This window comes from Ailuropoda melanoleuca, chromosome 13, assembly GCF_002007445.2.
Source record: "Ailuropoda melanoleuca isolate Jingjing chromosome 13, ASM200744v2, whole genome shotgun sequence".
Taxonomy (NCBI): domain Eukaryota; kingdom Metazoa; phylum Chordata; class Mammalia; order Carnivora; family Ursidae; genus Ailuropoda; species Ailuropoda melanoleuca.
Genome location: NC_048230.1, coordinates 33,155,679 through 33,172,201, shown reverse-complemented (window position 1 = coordinate 33,172,201; position 16,523 = coordinate 33,155,679). Strand labels below are relative to the sequence as shown.

Sequence of the window (16,523 nt, the reverse complement as noted above, 5' to 3'; positions counted from 1 at the left end):
TCTCTCTCCTCTTTTTGAGTCATATGATCCCTCTTCATCCACCTTTCCTCCTTCCACTCATGATGGAATGTAAAAATGTCAAAGAAATACTTCTTTCACTTCTCAACCCTTCTTAAAAGGGGAAAAAAGCTCACACTCAACAAGAAATGCAACTGACCTCAAACTTAGTGTGAAAAATGAGCAGCAAATAGTGAAGGCATGCTGCATTAGGGGAGTAACCAAGTATTACTTATCTCCAACCTGTGGCTGTCTTCTGGAAAGACAACTGGGTCTACAGCTTTTTAAATAGTCCAAAACACTAGGTGTTTATATGAAATTCCCCAATTATTAATTTTGAATAACTCATTCAAAAATCTTTAAAGGCTATATAAGTCAAACAAAAACAAATCTATCCACATGATTCACTCAGTCCAAGAAGATCACCAGTTCCAACCTCTGCTCAGCTCCAAGACATGGGAAACTATTTAGTTCACCTTTATACTGTAATCTCCATATTCATTCCCTAGAAAGGAATGTAGCTTTTAGTTGGACATTCGAGAAATGTTTTGGCAAACACCTAATGGATTCTGCAGCCAAACCAAGAACTGTGTTCTTCTTTGTATGCAGACCACAATCTCTTTACACCTCCATTTACCTGCTATAAGGCTAAGAAAAATTCCACAATAACACCTCTTCTATTTTTCTATCTCCTGTGATGGAAAAAATAAATATCTAACACCACCTGCTAGTAACTCATCTATTCATTTCTCTTTAATCTTCTCAAAGTATCCTTAATTCTACCACCTCTTCCTTTTTTGCTCTCCATTTTGTTTCCCCCTTCTAATTAAAAAAAAAATTCATGTGGACTGGATCTCTTGCATTGTGTTCATCTAACTGCCCTTTTCCATCATAATATCTGAGATCTGAAAAACCTATAACCAGACTACATCAACCATGAAGACATTTCAAATTATTAATAACATGTCTCTGAGTAACCAAAAAAATTATAGAAAAAAAGAAAGATTACACTGTTAACCATATCAAATTCCAAACAGTGAAAACTAGCAAGAGAATGGTGAGGAGTGAAGTATAAAGTATGGTCCATGTCAATTGCCACCATGTGATATTTTAACATTTCAGAAAACGATGCCAAAGTTAAATTCAAAATATGATAAAAGCCCAATGTGAATCTAGCACCCCTTAAAGGCCAAAAGTTATATACTACAATAGCTATAAACTGTGTGTACTTGAAAAGCTCAGAAGTTTATTTTTATTTGCACTAAAAATCCTACTTAAGTTTAGTGCTTTGGTGAGAAAACACAGTTGAATGGGGTTTACTTTTACATTCATTATTTTATTAAATCAAAACAAATATTGTTCAATGAGGGGAAAAGAAGAGAAATTCAAGCATAAGATTCAAAATGAATATGCAAGATGTTATATTTTGTTGAAATCATTAATAATGTTCTTAATTCATGCTTGTCATGAAGGAAAACAAAGAAATTATTTAAAGGTTCTCAGACACTACCTTCCAAGTAATGGGATGTATATATATTTAACAGATACCCAAAAAGTGGCTAAAACTAACAGAATCTTGAACATATCGTAAATGTTAAAGCAAAACTGTTGTTTTTCCTACCTGACATCACTTCACAGCCCTCAATTTTAATGAAATTATAAAGTAAACCAACTACTTACCATTAAAAAAAACCCACAAGGAAAAACAACATATGAACTAGACCTAAAGACAGACTGAATGATGAATCATGTTTAAATCCCATTTTCACAGCATACCTGTGTATATCAGCTGGCGACTGCACCAAAGAGTAATCTTCTCCGGAAGAAAGCTTCCATGATTCATTTAATTTGTGTTCACTGGTCCCCAGCTCATCCATTACCCAGTCTGGTAATCCTTCCGGGCTTGAAACTTTTGCTCGTGCTGGATTTGGTTCATCAAAATAGATGGACTGATTTTTAAAAATTAGAAAAATTATTCTTTCAAAATGTACTATAATGATATAGTTAAGATTTCCATCAAGTTTCAAGTCTGGTAACAGCCTTTTAAATACTCAACTTAAATTCAATCACAAAAAAATGCATAATGAATTATGAAATATTAAAATATATAAAATGGATAACATTTTACATTTTAGTTATGATTTGCTGTATAGGAAATCTGAAAATGATAAAAATTTCATAACATAAATCTGATAATTATTTGTATTATAAAAAATATAGCTTTGTAAAAAGATAAATGGACCACAAGATTTCACCCATATGTGGAATTTAAGAAACAAAACAAATGAACAAAGGAGAAAGGAAGCAAACCAGAAACAAAACAAAAAAACCAGACCCTTAACTATAGAGAACAAACCAGTGGTTATCAGAGGGGAGGTTGGTGAGGGGATGGGAGAAATAGGTGAAGGGGATTAAGAGTACACTTATCACGATGAGCACTGAGTGATGTACAGACTTGTTGCATCACTATATCATACATCTGAAACTAATACAATGCTGTATGTTAACTATACTGGAATTAAAATTAAAAATAATAATAATAAAATGCATGTAGGAGTGAAATGTATGAAAACTTATAGCACAAAGAATGGGAGGAGGAAATCTTGCAAGTTTCTTCTATAATTCATAAATTGGTATAATACGTTTGAAGGTAAACTGCCATAAATTAGAGATGCAATTTGTAAGCCCTAAGGCAACTACTAAAAAGGAGAGATATAGCTAATAAACTAATAGTGAAGATGAAATGGAATACTAGAAGTGCCCAATTTAAAAAAAAAAAGATAAATAGAAAGTTCTCTTTAAATCATGTATTCTATTTCTTGCTATGATCATTAATTATTCTGCACGCGCGCACACACACACACACACACACAAAATCAGTGGGCAGAGAAACCACAATCCATAAAAATCAGAAACAAAAATCAGGAATCCCTTGATAAGGTAAAGAAGGAGCAACAGAAGTGAAGACCTCGAATTTAGTTCTGGCCATGCCATAAACTAACCAAAAATCCAAGATAGGTCCCTGGGCCTTCTCATTGTTATTATTTTTGAAATCAAGCCTTTCCTAGGATTCTGTGGAAGGAGTATGAATGGGAAACACATGACGCAACACACCCATACCTCAACATCTGAATGTGTTTCAGACAATGTTCTACCGTTAGTCTTTAAGAATGGCAGTAGCCCACTGTTTTTCAAGTGAGCAGAACTTCCTGACACACTTCTGAAGAAAACTCTGCATTAACTGGAAGCTTCGGCAACAATTCTCAGAATCCCACCCAAAGAATCCTCAAGAGGGGTGTTCTCTGAGGAAAGGTGACACATGACCCTCGATCCCAAGTCAGACACACACGGCAGTTTTATGAGATAGTCACTGCAATATTCAATCGAATATCAAGTCAGGTGACTACTGCCCCCAAGACCACCGATCTGCAGCAAAATATACGGTCTACTTTAACATACAATTACAAACAGCGTTAAACTTTTGGCATCTCTGCCTTGGACAAAAAAATTAGCGTGTCATATGCCGTGTGCCTTTTCACTGCATTTTGGTTTAAGTTAACCAAAGTTATGTTTTTTAAATACATAAATATCCTAATAGCAACTACCAATACCAAGTACTCCAGTCAGATTTCTCAAGTATTTAAACACCACACAAACCAAGGCATATTTCATGGTTACAAGGATCAAGAGAGTGACAATTCACCAATCAAACATAATTATAACTACCTTTGTAAGAGCTGGTTTTGATAGTGAAATTAAATGAAGTATAAACTCCAACTTACTACCATCGTTTTATGAGAGTAGAAAGGAACTTTAGAAGTCACTCAATCCAACCTCTCATGAATTTTTAAATAATGTATGTGAAAGAGTTTAATAAACTAGAATTCACTGATATATATATAAATTATGGTTAATGTTATCCAGTGAAAGCTAGTGGTAAATTAAGGTTCAATATAAAAAAATTTACTTTCAGTTTTTCAGAAATACAGTAGAATATTCTGAGATGGCTAAATCAATACACATAATCCCCGTAAGGCCAATATCTGATTTCTATTTGAAGTGGAAAAAAGTGAATTAGGAAGAAAAACAAACAGTTTTAACTCATATATTATCCAGGACTTGTAACTTAATAATATAACCATTCCCCACTGGGATGATGAGTTGACATTTTTAAAGAAATGAAGCTAAGACACCTGTTGGTCAATGACACCTACCATGTACGAAGGTAAGGTTTTCAGGGACCCTGGTTCAGGTCGGTGTGTAAAGGGGCCTTCGAGCACTCCTCGCTTCAGCATGTGCAGTAACAGTTTCGCATACAGGTTCCTATTCTTCCTGCCCATTATTCCTGCACCTGTTCCTGAAGGCTCACACAGTTTTCTGATCCAAAGTGCACACCTCTGCCGTTCTAGAAATACATAAGAACCATTAGAAACTTGATTTTTCAGAAAATAAAACAGTAAACACCTATAAAACATCTGCTTTGGTCTAGAGCAGGGGCTGGCAAACGTCTGTAAAGCGCCAGGCAGTCATCATTTTAGGCTTTGCTGGCACAACTACTCGACTCTGCCACCATAACATGAAAGCAGTCACATATCACATGTAATCAAATGGGCATCAGTATTTTCTAATAAAACTTTAGAGAAAAGGCAGCAAGCTGGATTTGGACCTGGGAGGCTATGGTTCTCCAACCCCTGAAAAGTTTAGTTTTTTTAGTTAGTTAGTGATCAGGCAAGACAAATGCAAAGAAATATTTTCTCAAAAATAAAATCTCTGGATCACTACTGAATAATTTCTGACATAAAATTTTGCTATAAAAACATCTCTAAGATAATTTTAGCTATGTTAAATCTTTCTATAATTCTAATTACACAAACCAAAGGAGAGCTGAAATGCAATCTTATTTAAGCACTTTAAACTTAACCTAAAATTAGATCTCAAATGTTTTATTTACTAAGCTGATAAATTTCAGATTTGTAGTTGATTAATTTAGGGTTTACTTTTAACCTCTCTAAAAATAATTTAGGGTTACTAACATGTAATTTAGCAAAATAATTATCCCTTTAAAAACTACCTTAAAAATACAGCACAGTTTAATCCACATATAATGACCTATTGACTACCTTATCTGACCATGACACAGAATTGTTTTTAGGTCTCATGAAAACTATTTGACATTAATCTTCTATCAGTCTAACTCAATTTGAGGATTATATATCTAACATAAATCATAAGTCTGCTTTAACCTCTTAGATTCTAAAGGTCATATTCATTTATTGTTTTACCTATAAAAATTGCTAGGGCTGGATTTACCACTTTGCTCATACCAGATTTATCACTACAGGTATGAGGGCTAACCTTTAAAGAACTTTTGTATTTTTAGCTTTGAAAATTATATAATCACAAAGCAAACTTCATGATATATCGGGTGTACTTTGAGGGAAAAAAAAGTGAAACTGATAAACTTAAGAAAACACTTTTTCAAACTATGTATTTTGTATATGCCTTGCAGCAAACTGAAATCTATATAATATCCTAATGGCCAGAATTTAGTACAATTTAGTTCATGAAAAGAATTCACTACTCTACTTAAAATACTGGGGAGAGCCATTATCAGAAGTAGCATTTAGCTATAAGAAGATATAAATTATTATCATTGCTCAGGCTCTTGATTGGGATTTGAGTTCTGGAACATTCATTATTAATTAATTAAAAGGGCAGGATATACCAATACTGACGAATCATGAACCAAAGATTAAAATTAATCCAATTCTATGTACCTAACATCCATTTTTAAAAGAAAATGAAATATGAGGATAGTTTTATTTCAAATACATTTATAATGGGAGACTTTAATGCAAATTTGTCCTACTCAGCAGATCTAAGACCACAAAAAAAAAAAAAGGTAGTGACTATCAGAACACAGTACAGATATCATGAAATAGAAATACAATTAATCAAATAATATACAAACAATACAAATAATCACGAATGAGCCACAGGACATGAAATATGCATCTTGAAGACTAGCAGAGGGAGAAAGAGGAGGTTACAGTCTGACAAGGCAAGAGAAGAGAGTAGAGAAAGAAGCATGGAAGGAAAACCATGCCAAGCCATCCTGACTGAGAAAGGCTGCAGCCCCGGAACAATGAGTGACCACAGGATGCAGAACTCATACACTACACTCCCTTTCTCCAGTGCAGCTCCCCGGGACAAATATCTAATATGGAGTTGCTTCGTCATTTTGAATATGGAGTTCACTTAGACACCCCAGGGAAACAGGGAACTTGGACAAAACTTGGGTAAAAGCCTGAGTTTCTTGGCCCCATTCCCCACTACCAGTCAGAACTACCTTTACAGCCTACTGTGCCTTAGACAATCATCCTGGTCCCCCAAACTCTCTCCAATTTTCTCTGATGCCTTAAATTATCTGAAACGTCTTTGACTTGATACAAAGACTCTCATCCCATTATTAGAGTAAACAGGCCAGTAATTATAGACAAGATAGCAACAAAAACTCATTCACAATTGATTTCATTCAGTCAACCAATAAGCATACAAGACCAATAGATATTTCTTCTGCTTTGATAAATAAAACTGTCAGAGAACAGACAGATAGTAGGCTCCTGAAAAAGGAAGCACTTCAGGGCGGAAAAAGATGCAGGAAGAAACAGCTGTAGCTAACGTCAGAGATCCATGGGCTTTAAGCTCTGATAGTGTTATCACAGTAAGATCTTTCCACAGTTTACTAGGATATTATCACCAAATTTCTATTTACCCCTGAATAGCTCAAAGCAAACAATTCTACATCAGCTTAAGATGAAACCGTGCTTAAAGAAATTTAGCTTTTGGGGGCCCCTGGGTGGCTCAGTCAGTTGACCATCGAACTCTTCATTTCAACTCAGGGAATGATCTCAGGGTGGTGAGATCCAGCTCCGGGTCAGGCTCTGCATTCAGCAGGGAGTCTGCTTGAAATTCTCTCTCTCCCTCTCCCCTTCCCCTTGCTCACATACACACACTCTCTAATAAATTTTTAACCAAAAAAAAAAAAAAAGGAAGAAGAAAGAAAGAAAAAAGAAATTAAGCTTTCTTTTCATTGTGATAGTTCATTGGTTTGAAAAAATAAAGAAAAAAATTAATCTTAAGAATCTGGTTTGCGGGGCGCCTGGGTGGCGCAGTCGTTAAACGTCTGCCTTCGACTGGGGCATGATCCCAGCGTTCTGGGATCGAGCCCCACATCAGGCTCCTCCACTAGAAGCCTGCTTCTTCCTCTCCCACTCCCCCTGCTTGTGTTCCCTCTCTCGCTGGCTGTCTCTGTCAAATAAATAAAATAAAAATCTTTATTAAAAAAAAAAAAAACCCGTTCTCTAAAAAAAAAAAAAAGAAGAAGAATCTGGTTTGCAATCTTAATCTTACCTGATCTATGGGGTAATTTTAGAACAAAGGGCTTCATATCTACCACAAAGTGATCAAATTCTGCATCCAGCTTCTCCCATTTTTCTTCTTCACTTCCTATTTCCATAATTCAGTCTGTAAAAGATTTAAAATTAAAATATTAAGATCTGTCTGCTGAGAACTACGCAACTCTAATGAGAGGGGTCAAGGAAAACTCATTAGTGTTAAACAGTGTTAAATATCCCCAAATTGATCTATAGATATATTGCAATTCTAGTCAAAATTCCAATAGTATTCTTTGTAGATATGCACAAGCCAGTTCTAAAATTTATATGGAAATGTAAAGGACCTAGAATAGCAAAAACAATTCTGAAAAAAAACAAAGTTGGAGAACTCAATTACCTGATCTTAAGATGTGCTATCAAGCTAAGTGATCAAGACAATGTGCTATTGGTAAGAGGATAAGGCACACAGACCCACGGAGCAGACTAGAGTTCAGAAATTGACCAATACAAGTATGCACAGCAGGTGTTTGACAAAGGTGCAATTCATGGAGAAATGATAGGTTTTATAACAAATACACTGTAACAACTGGGCATCCATATGCATAATAAATAAATAAACCTCAACCTAAACCTTACCCTGTATGCAAAAATTAACTCAAAAGAAGTCAAAGACCTGAGGTGTAAAATGTAAAAACTATAATACTCTTAGAAGAAAACATAGGAGAAAATCTTCATGACCCTGGATTAAACAAGGATTTCTTAGATATGGCCCCAAAAACACTCCCCATAAAGGAAAATTTATTATATTGACCTTCACCAAAATAAAAAACTTCTGCTCTGCAAAAGACTCCATTAAGGGATTGAAAAGATAAGCCACAGACTGGGAGAAAATATTTGTAAATCATATACCTCATAAAGGATTTATATGAAAAACATAAAAAGAACTCTCAAAATTCAACCATAAGAAAACAACCCAACAAAAATAAATAGCAAAAAAAAAAAGTTCATTTGCCAAAGAAAATATGCAAATGACAACTAAACACATGAAAAGATGCTCAATGTCATTAATCATTAGGGAAATGCAAATTAGAATCACAATGAGATCTCACCATACCTATTAGGGCAGCTAAAATAAAAAATACCAAATAAACAATACCAAATGCTGGGGAGAGCACAGAACAAGAATTCTCATGAACTGCTGGGAGGAATGCAAAACGGCAGAGCCACTCTGGAAAACAATTTAGCAGTTTCTTACATAGTCCAACATACCCTTACCATACATGACCCAGAAATCCCACTCTTAGGTATTTACTCAAGTGAAACAAAGTCTATAATCACAAAAACCTGAATATAAGCCTTGGAACAGCTTCTTTCTTGGGTAATCACCAAACACAGAAAACCATCCAAATGTCCCTCACCTGGGGAGTAAACAAAGTTGTATCCACACAATGAAGGAGTGCTCCGCAACAGAAAGCAATGAACTATTGACAGGGCGTGGATCAACTTCCAATGTATTACGCTGAGTGAAAGAAGGGCTCAAAGGGCTACATACTCTAGCTATCCATTTGTATGACATTCTAGAAAAGGCAAACGGTATGAGTATACTGAACAGATCAGGGGTTCACTGGGATTAGCCGTTAGGGGAGAGTCTGACTACAAAGCAGGGGCACAAGGGAAGTAGCTGGGGCGTTGGAAATTGTTCTGTATACCATTTGTATAGGAGGCTATAAGGCCCTATTCTATGCAAGTGTAAAAGTCCAATAAACTGTACACCAAAAAAGTGATTTTTAACGGTATGTAAATTCAAAATTTTTAATTCCCCTCAAAAAATATAAAATATTAGTCCTTGCATTTCTTCCAAATTACCAAGAAAAACACTACCTATAAGAAGGTGAATCCCAAAAATCAGTAGGTTTTGACGAAATTCCTTAAGTTAAAAATATGTACACTTCCCTCACCAAGACTGCGCTCCTGCGACACCCTCCTTCATTCCCTCACCAAGGGTCTACTGGAGAAAAATGGCGCTGCCCGCAGTCAGACAGCTTCCCATCTTACCTGAACCCTCAGGTGTCTTTTACTATTTCCCCCTCCACAAAGCTGCTTTTAAGCTTCTGCCAGACATCTTAAAGCCCCTCAAACTCCTCTTGCCTCCCCTCACTCTCAATTTTAAAAAGTCCTACCTCCTGCTTCACGGGAAAAATAATAGTCAGGTGGTGACACCCCAAAAAGCTCTTCCTTCCACCTCTCAACTTACCTCTAAGAGAACAGAATACCCCCTTACCTCCTTTGCTTCTGTATCTGAGGCATTAACCGTCCTCTCCAACGCCAATACTTCCATCACCTATCAGTTACCTCCTCAAGGGTTCAAACTTCCCAGCCCCGCGGCCTCCATCCCCTCCATTGTTCCCATTCTCTAACCCCCCATCAAGCCAATATAGCAACAAATACTCAGCAGTGTCTCAAAATCTGCCAGTGTCTCTCTTCTCACTGCCATTGTCTCAGAGAAAGCCCTTCCCACCACTCCCCTGCCCTCCCCTGCTTCCCCCCATCTGGTTTCCCTACTTCAGTCACTGGTGCCATAGTAAGTTCCCCAAGTGCAAAGCTAGGCCAATCACTATTTAAAAATCTCTCGACTACTTACTACGTCAAGATACCATCTAAAGCCAAAGTTAGGCCTATGAGTGCCTTTGCGTTTTGAGCCCAGCTCTCACCTCTCCCCGCATACGTACATGCTGCCTAATACATCCACCTGCCGAGGGCCACATCCCCGCCAGTGACCTCTGCGCCATTCGTGCAACACTCCAAGCCCTGGCGCGATGCCGCACCCTCTCCACAGGCGGTTCCCTCTGCTCGCAGTCAGGTAAATGCAGCTCAAATGGCACTTCTGAGAAAAGCCTGCCCCGCTCAGCCTAGACTCCTGTGTCCCATTCTCAGTGTGCACTGCTCATATCTGTGGAGTAGTGGTCACCATGTTATTATTTTTTGTACACATCTGTATATTATTTACATGCCTTCCACCACCTGTGAGATGATCCCAGAAGGCAGGGCCCATGACCTGCACATCTTAGTAGGTACCTGGCATGTTATGTGGCACGTTATTAGAAGCTAAAGAATTGACTGGCAAATAAATGCTAACAAAAGAGAATAATGTCCCACTTTGACGTGAGACTAATAATTTTTTAGAAGATTCTGTTCTGAGTACCAAATAGATTTTCTAGAATAGAAGTAGCATATGGCCTTAATTCTATTTACCAAAACTGGTCATCCTAACCTTCTGCATCACAGTAGAAGAAATATATTTTCAAATGTAAGACTTGGTTAAATCAAATTTTATTTAAATGCATTTTCTGATTGGTTAGTTGGCTTGGGGGTGTTTGGTTGGTTGTTTTGCATTCCTACAATAACTAACTGCGTTCCTATATAATTACACCTGTTACATACTTGGTTACAGAGGGCTATGATAGCACTGCAGGATATTAGATCATGAAGCTAAAAAGCAACTATTCAAATGGATGAAAAGACAAATGAAAACTCCCAAACTCAGAATTTTAGGCACAGCTCTAGCCTAGGAGCACTCCCAGGCTTAAACAGTGCATCCTGCCCCTGTGCTCAGACATTTGCCTGAGAGCGCCCAGAGACAGAGCTAAAGCAAAAAGATTTCTAGTAATCACTAGTTCACAATAAATTCTTTGACACACACAGGAGATGTTAACGTTTAATGTTAGGGAAAACTAAAACTCAACAGCTGAAAGACTCCCTCAAAGTCATGAAATTAAACACAAAGCTCAGATTAAAATTCTGAAATCCCTAGCTCTTAGATCCATTATACCTGACTGCTTGGCCATTTACATAAAAGTCAGCAATGTCTCCAACTAATAAAGACATATTTTGAAAAGTAGGAAGGCAACTGGAATTGCTATAATGACACACAATAGTGGAGTACAGTTTTCTTTAAAACACAATAAAGGGTCAATGTGGTATAGGGTAAAAGCTAAAAATCCGCATCTCCTTATCCCTTATTTATTCTCCAACAAAATTAAGAAATGCAAAAAGGAAAAAATTAAGTTACCATTTCAAACCTTCAAGGAATTCTTGCTACACAAATTACACCTTATAAACAAATTATATCTACTTAGTTCCAGCTAATCAAAGTTGTATCACTACTTGAAGCTTTACCTTAGTACTTCTCACGTGCCTACGAATCACAAATTATTTCAAAAGCAAACAAAGAACTCAGTTGGGTCACTCTTGCTTATAGTTATAATCTATATTTGATCGCGTCTTTATTTAACTCACTGGCGCTGTCTTTTTTTAAACCTTTTATATGTGGACACTATCAAATGGGCTAAGACCTTCTCAAGGTGCTTAGCCGCCATAGGAGTCAGCAAAGCAGACGCAAGCCACAAATACTAAAAGACCTTGGGAGAAAAGCAGCCACACTGCCAAAGAATCCACACCTGACATATATCATGCCCTCTGCCAAACACAATAAACATATTCCTGGAAGTTGCAAAAATCAATTTTGTTCAAACCACATTTTTAAATGTATGGTGAGTCATTCCAGAAAATCTGAAATACCTCCCACGGTAAATCAGAAAGTTTTACAGGTGCACGTGATGCTTGGACAGTTACCAGAGCACTGACTGGGCCTTGCCTGATGGTGCCAGGAGCACGCTATGTGTGCTTTACAGACGTTTCCCAGTCATCACCCTGGGAGACAGGCACTATTTCGTGGCCGTTTCCCAGAGGAGGAAGTCGAGGCTCGGCGGGGTTAAGTAACTGTCCTAGAGCCGGTCCCACGAAAAGTGGCAGCTGGGCCTAGACACTGGGTGCCCATCGTCGTGCGCTCCAGGCTGCAGCCTGATCACGACGCAGAGGCTCCTGTCATCCCGTTCGCCTTTTCTACCTTATTTTTATTCATTGAATATAAAGGACAAATGATAAAAGAGCCCCACGAGGATCAGAATAAAAACTGTTCATCTGTACGTGTGTAGTTCTCCTGCACACTGGAACTCGGGAACACTCGGTGGCTCCCGCACGCACGCCGTGGTGCTGGGCCAGGCCTTCCCGAGAGCTCCGGGCGTCGGGACTGTTGCCCACACGGGAGCCAGCACACCGGTCCTACCCTAACTCCGGGGTCGCCCAGCCTGTCCTGGGAGGAACTTCCCGTGTCTGAGCGGCCAGCGGGCGCCGGGAGCGCGGCCTGCGCCTTCGCGAGGCCGCGGCCACTTCCCTACCTTGTCCGGGACACAGATTTCTCCTCCCCAGCGGCCAACCTTGCCGTCCGATCTCGGGACCCCGTCCTGTGGACCAGCTCCATCCATCTAGCAAACTTTACCCAGAAGTTTCCCAGTCCGCGCCGGGACTGGATTTCACCCCCAAGTGGAATCGCGGGCCGACCGCGCCCAGCACCCTCACCCCCACCCTCGCTCCCCCTCACCCCCACCCCCCAGCCGGGCGCGCGCCTCACAGGCCCTGCAACCTGCCCCGGGGCCTGCGAGGCGACGCCCCTCCCCGAACGGGCCCGCACGGGAGGGGCGGCCGTCACCCCGCGCAAAATTCCACTCGAGAACCCGGGTGTAGGGGCGGGGCGGGGAAATTGGGAAAATCGAGAACCTGGCGCCCCTACATGCAAGCTTTCCGGTCGGCCGCGCCGCCGCCCCCGCGTCCGCCACAGAGAAACGGTTTCAAATCCTTGCGGGCCGCCGCGGTCGCCGCCGCCCTAGCAGCCCAGGGGCGGGGACTTCCGCGCTCGCATTCTCCGCCCCTTCCCACCCCTGCGGTCGCGGCCTGCGCGCGGCGCCGTTGCCATAGCGACGCTCCCGGCAATCCGGAGGCGGGACTTCCGTACACTTTTCCTCGCCGTGGGGTCGCGGTGAGCGCCCGCGCTGTTGCCATGGCGACGCTCCTCAGTGTCGCGCAGCCTCCAGGCTAGCTGGGTAGCCTGATGGTAAGTAGGCGGGTCCCAGGCGGAGGTTCCCAGGGTAACCCGACAGCTGTCTGCACACTGGTACCCTGGGTCATCCAGCGAGGAGAGTAACTTGTGAACACTTTAGGGGTTGTGGAGAAGAAACAGGTAAAGGGTAAAGAAAATGGAATCGCTGCAGGGTGTTCACAGAAGGTTGTGTCCATTTGGACGGACGTCATTGAGTCTACAGAAGTGAGAATTTACTGCCTGGTATGTCACAACCCAGACGTGAATGAGGTCGGATTAAACGGGGAAAATGAGCATTAGCTTGTTTCATTTTTTCTTTTTTTTTTTCCTTTTTTTTTTTTTTTTTTTTTTTTTTTTTTTTTTTTTTTTTTTTTTTTTTTTTTTTTGCTTTCAGAGCTATCCGAGGTCTAAAGAAACTGGACCCCAAATTCTGAAGCTGCTGAAATAAATTAAAAGGTTTTGTGTTTACCAATTCTGTGTAGAAGAGCAAAATCAAGTGGGAAAATGTAATTTTGCTACTCCCAGGAAGTCTCAACCACCTCAACGGCAGTCTCCATGTCTGCGTTGCTATGTTGTGATATTCTTTGGTCTTCTGTTACATTTCTGGAAAAGCTCTGAAGTATATTCATTTAAATACCAGACAGAAACAAAATTTAAATTGTAAAAACACTCACTTAAGTGCAATTCAGTTTACCACTGTTTTTCATCTAATTTCACAACAGGATTCCTTCTGCAGTTTCTCTGCAATACCGGTGTGATGCCAAATCTAACATAAGCACAGCTTGAAGCATCTTTTCAGTTTTCCATAAAGAAAATAGAAGATTCATTCATTTGTAACTAGTTACTTTCAAGCTTCCAGAGGGAAGTTGTATGCTCTCCAAGGTGCTTTTTCAAACCCATCCACCAGAAATAAGCACCAACAGTTCTTCATTGTTTCCATGACAAATTATGAAGACTAAAGGAAGGAAACTATGAAATGCTTTTAGAAATTAGTTTTCCGAAGCATATTTGAACATGTTTATAGCTAAAGAATGATCAGTAATCCAGATCATTTGCACTGAGATTCAGGGATGCAAAACCCATGCAAGCAATTAATTGCAGGAATTTGGCCACTCAGTGAAGTTCAAAATATACAACCACATTGCAGGGAGAACATGAAATGAATTGTTGACAATTGATGTCTAAATGAGAATGAGCAAAAAAATGGAAGATTAAAAAAGGGATCAAGGAGAAAAAAATAAAACAAAGTCAAGTTCTGAGAGGAAATAATTGCAGAGAAAAAATATGACTTAGAGTAAAAAGTAATAAGTAAAAAAAATTATGAAAATAAACTTCTTACATATTTTCTCTAATTAAGTGAAAGGAAAAAGATACGAAAATCTCCCTTTTCACCTTTAAGAACTAGAAGACTGTCACTTTTTCATTTAAAGAGTATATTGACCCTTAAACAACATGGGTCGCAACTGCATGGGTCCACTTACACACCAATTTTTTTTCTGTAAATATAGTAGTGTAGTCCTGTAAATTTTTTTAAACATTTTAACATTTTAAACAATTTAAACATTAAATCTTCCTTATGATTTTCTTATCTCTAGCTTACTTTATTGTAAGAACACAGTAAATGATACATGTAACGTACAAAATATGTGTTAATCGAGTGTTTATGTTATCAGTGATGTTAATCAGTTCTGGTCAACAGTTGGTTATTAGTAGTAAAGTTTCAGGAGAGTCAAAAAATTATACATGGATTTTCAACTGGTCAGGCGTTTGGCTACCCTAATCCCCACAAATCTCAACTGTACATACATATATATTTATGCAAACAAAAATATTGTTATGATATGCATGGAGGTTTTTATTGTTATTTATGTTATAAATATGAAGCTGGGATACCAGTTGGAGACTGAGATGTGTTCACCTTAGGACTCAAGCCTATACATTTTATTGAGAGGCCTGGTGGAAAATGTAAAGACTCTCCTTACATGAGAACCAAGGAAGCCCTAGGAAGTAATTCATCCTAAGAGATGGTGAGCAGATCTGGTTCAGTGATGATACAAACATTGAAGGGGAAGGCGATTCTCCATAAATCACAGTGCTGGCCTTGGAATGGCTTCCAGCTCTCCTCCTCTTGTTGTAACAGAGTGATTCCTAATCTTTAGAGGGAATGGAACATCCTTCAAAAATCTTAAAAAGTTATAACCCTCCTCCCTTACTCCTCCACCATGAAATGCCCATATGCCCCAAAATGTGCATACAAATCAAAGGATTTCCAAAATTTCTGAAGCCTATCCATAGAGCCTAGGTTAAGAACTCCTGTGTGTGGATTTTATACCCATTTAAACATTGAGAACAGAAGCCATAACCAGCATTTGTGAACATAATTTCTGAAGGTAGCACACTCAGTACAGACAACATCGCCCCTAGACTTTGGCTCCAGCAACCTCAGGGCAGGCCTCAGTAAAAAGTAGCAGCAGCAGGGATGCCTTCATCAAGCATCACAAGAAGTGAGAATAACAGCATCCTCACAGCTACAAAGACTTAGAGAAAGAGAAATGATGCACAGCGTATGGTAGTTCAGTGACATACGAGTACACATGGGACCCACCCTGGAGACCTCCATTAATCCTTGGGAAGAAATGGCTGGAATCAGAGTCCATTCAGGGACCTCAAGTGTAAAGTCAGATAAACACTCTTTTGTGACTATCACAGTATAGCCCCAAGCTTATGTGGCCTGAAAAATACAGGTTCATGTAAGCCTTTTACGGCCAAACACCTATGGCAACCAATTAATAGGACTGTTATGTCTGGTTACCTGATAAAGCATAATGATTTTTCAGCTCAAAATATATTTATTGAATGCCACTAGGTGTCATTGAACATCTAGTATGTATCCTCAGGAAATGTTTCCTCTACCAGGAATGCTCTAACACCTTGCTGTTCACTTCAGCTTAAATGTCACTTACTCAGAGAGGCCTTCATTGATTCTTAATCCACCCCTTATTCTCCTTCAAAGCCCCCTGTTCCTTTTCTCCATTGCATTTATCAAAATTTGTAACCAATTATTTACTAATATTAACAATCTTTTTCAAATGTTTATAGGATCCATAAGGACAGGAACTATATATGCTGTGCTTACCATTGTAGACCCAGCACCTTGCAAAGTACCTGCTACTTAGAGACAATCCATAAATGTT

General features: G+C 39.1%; 1 protein-coding gene across 5 annotated transcripts in view; it reads right to left on the bottom strand.

Annotated features, from left to right (window-relative positions):
- CEP112 (centrosomal protein 112) overlaps positions 1 to 13,159 on the bottom strand; it is a 402,227-nt gene extending 389,068 nt beyond the window's left edge. For 2 of the 5 annotated variants that reach the window (XM_034641416.1, XM_034641414.1), the window contains exons 1-4: positions 13,024 to 13,159; positions 7,411 to 7,524; positions 4,212 to 4,402; positions 1,774 to 1,946 (exon numbers count right to left, since the gene is read on the bottom strand). In XM_034641416.1, coding sequence (XP_034497307.1) covers positions 1,774 to 1,946; positions 4,212 to 4,402; positions 7,411 to 7,516 — 470 coding nt within the window. In that variant the 5' untranslated portion in view covers positions 7,517 to 7,524; positions 13,024 to 13,159. Of the gene's footprint in view, positions 1 to 1,773; positions 1,947 to 4,211; positions 4,403 to 7,410; positions 7,525 to 12,631; positions 12,809 to 13,010 lie in introns of those variants that run through there. The other 3 variants (XM_034641415.1, XM_019802270.2, XM_034641417.1) reach the window with 3 other exon arrangements.
- Positions 13,160 to 16,523: the final 3,364 nt, after the last annotated feature.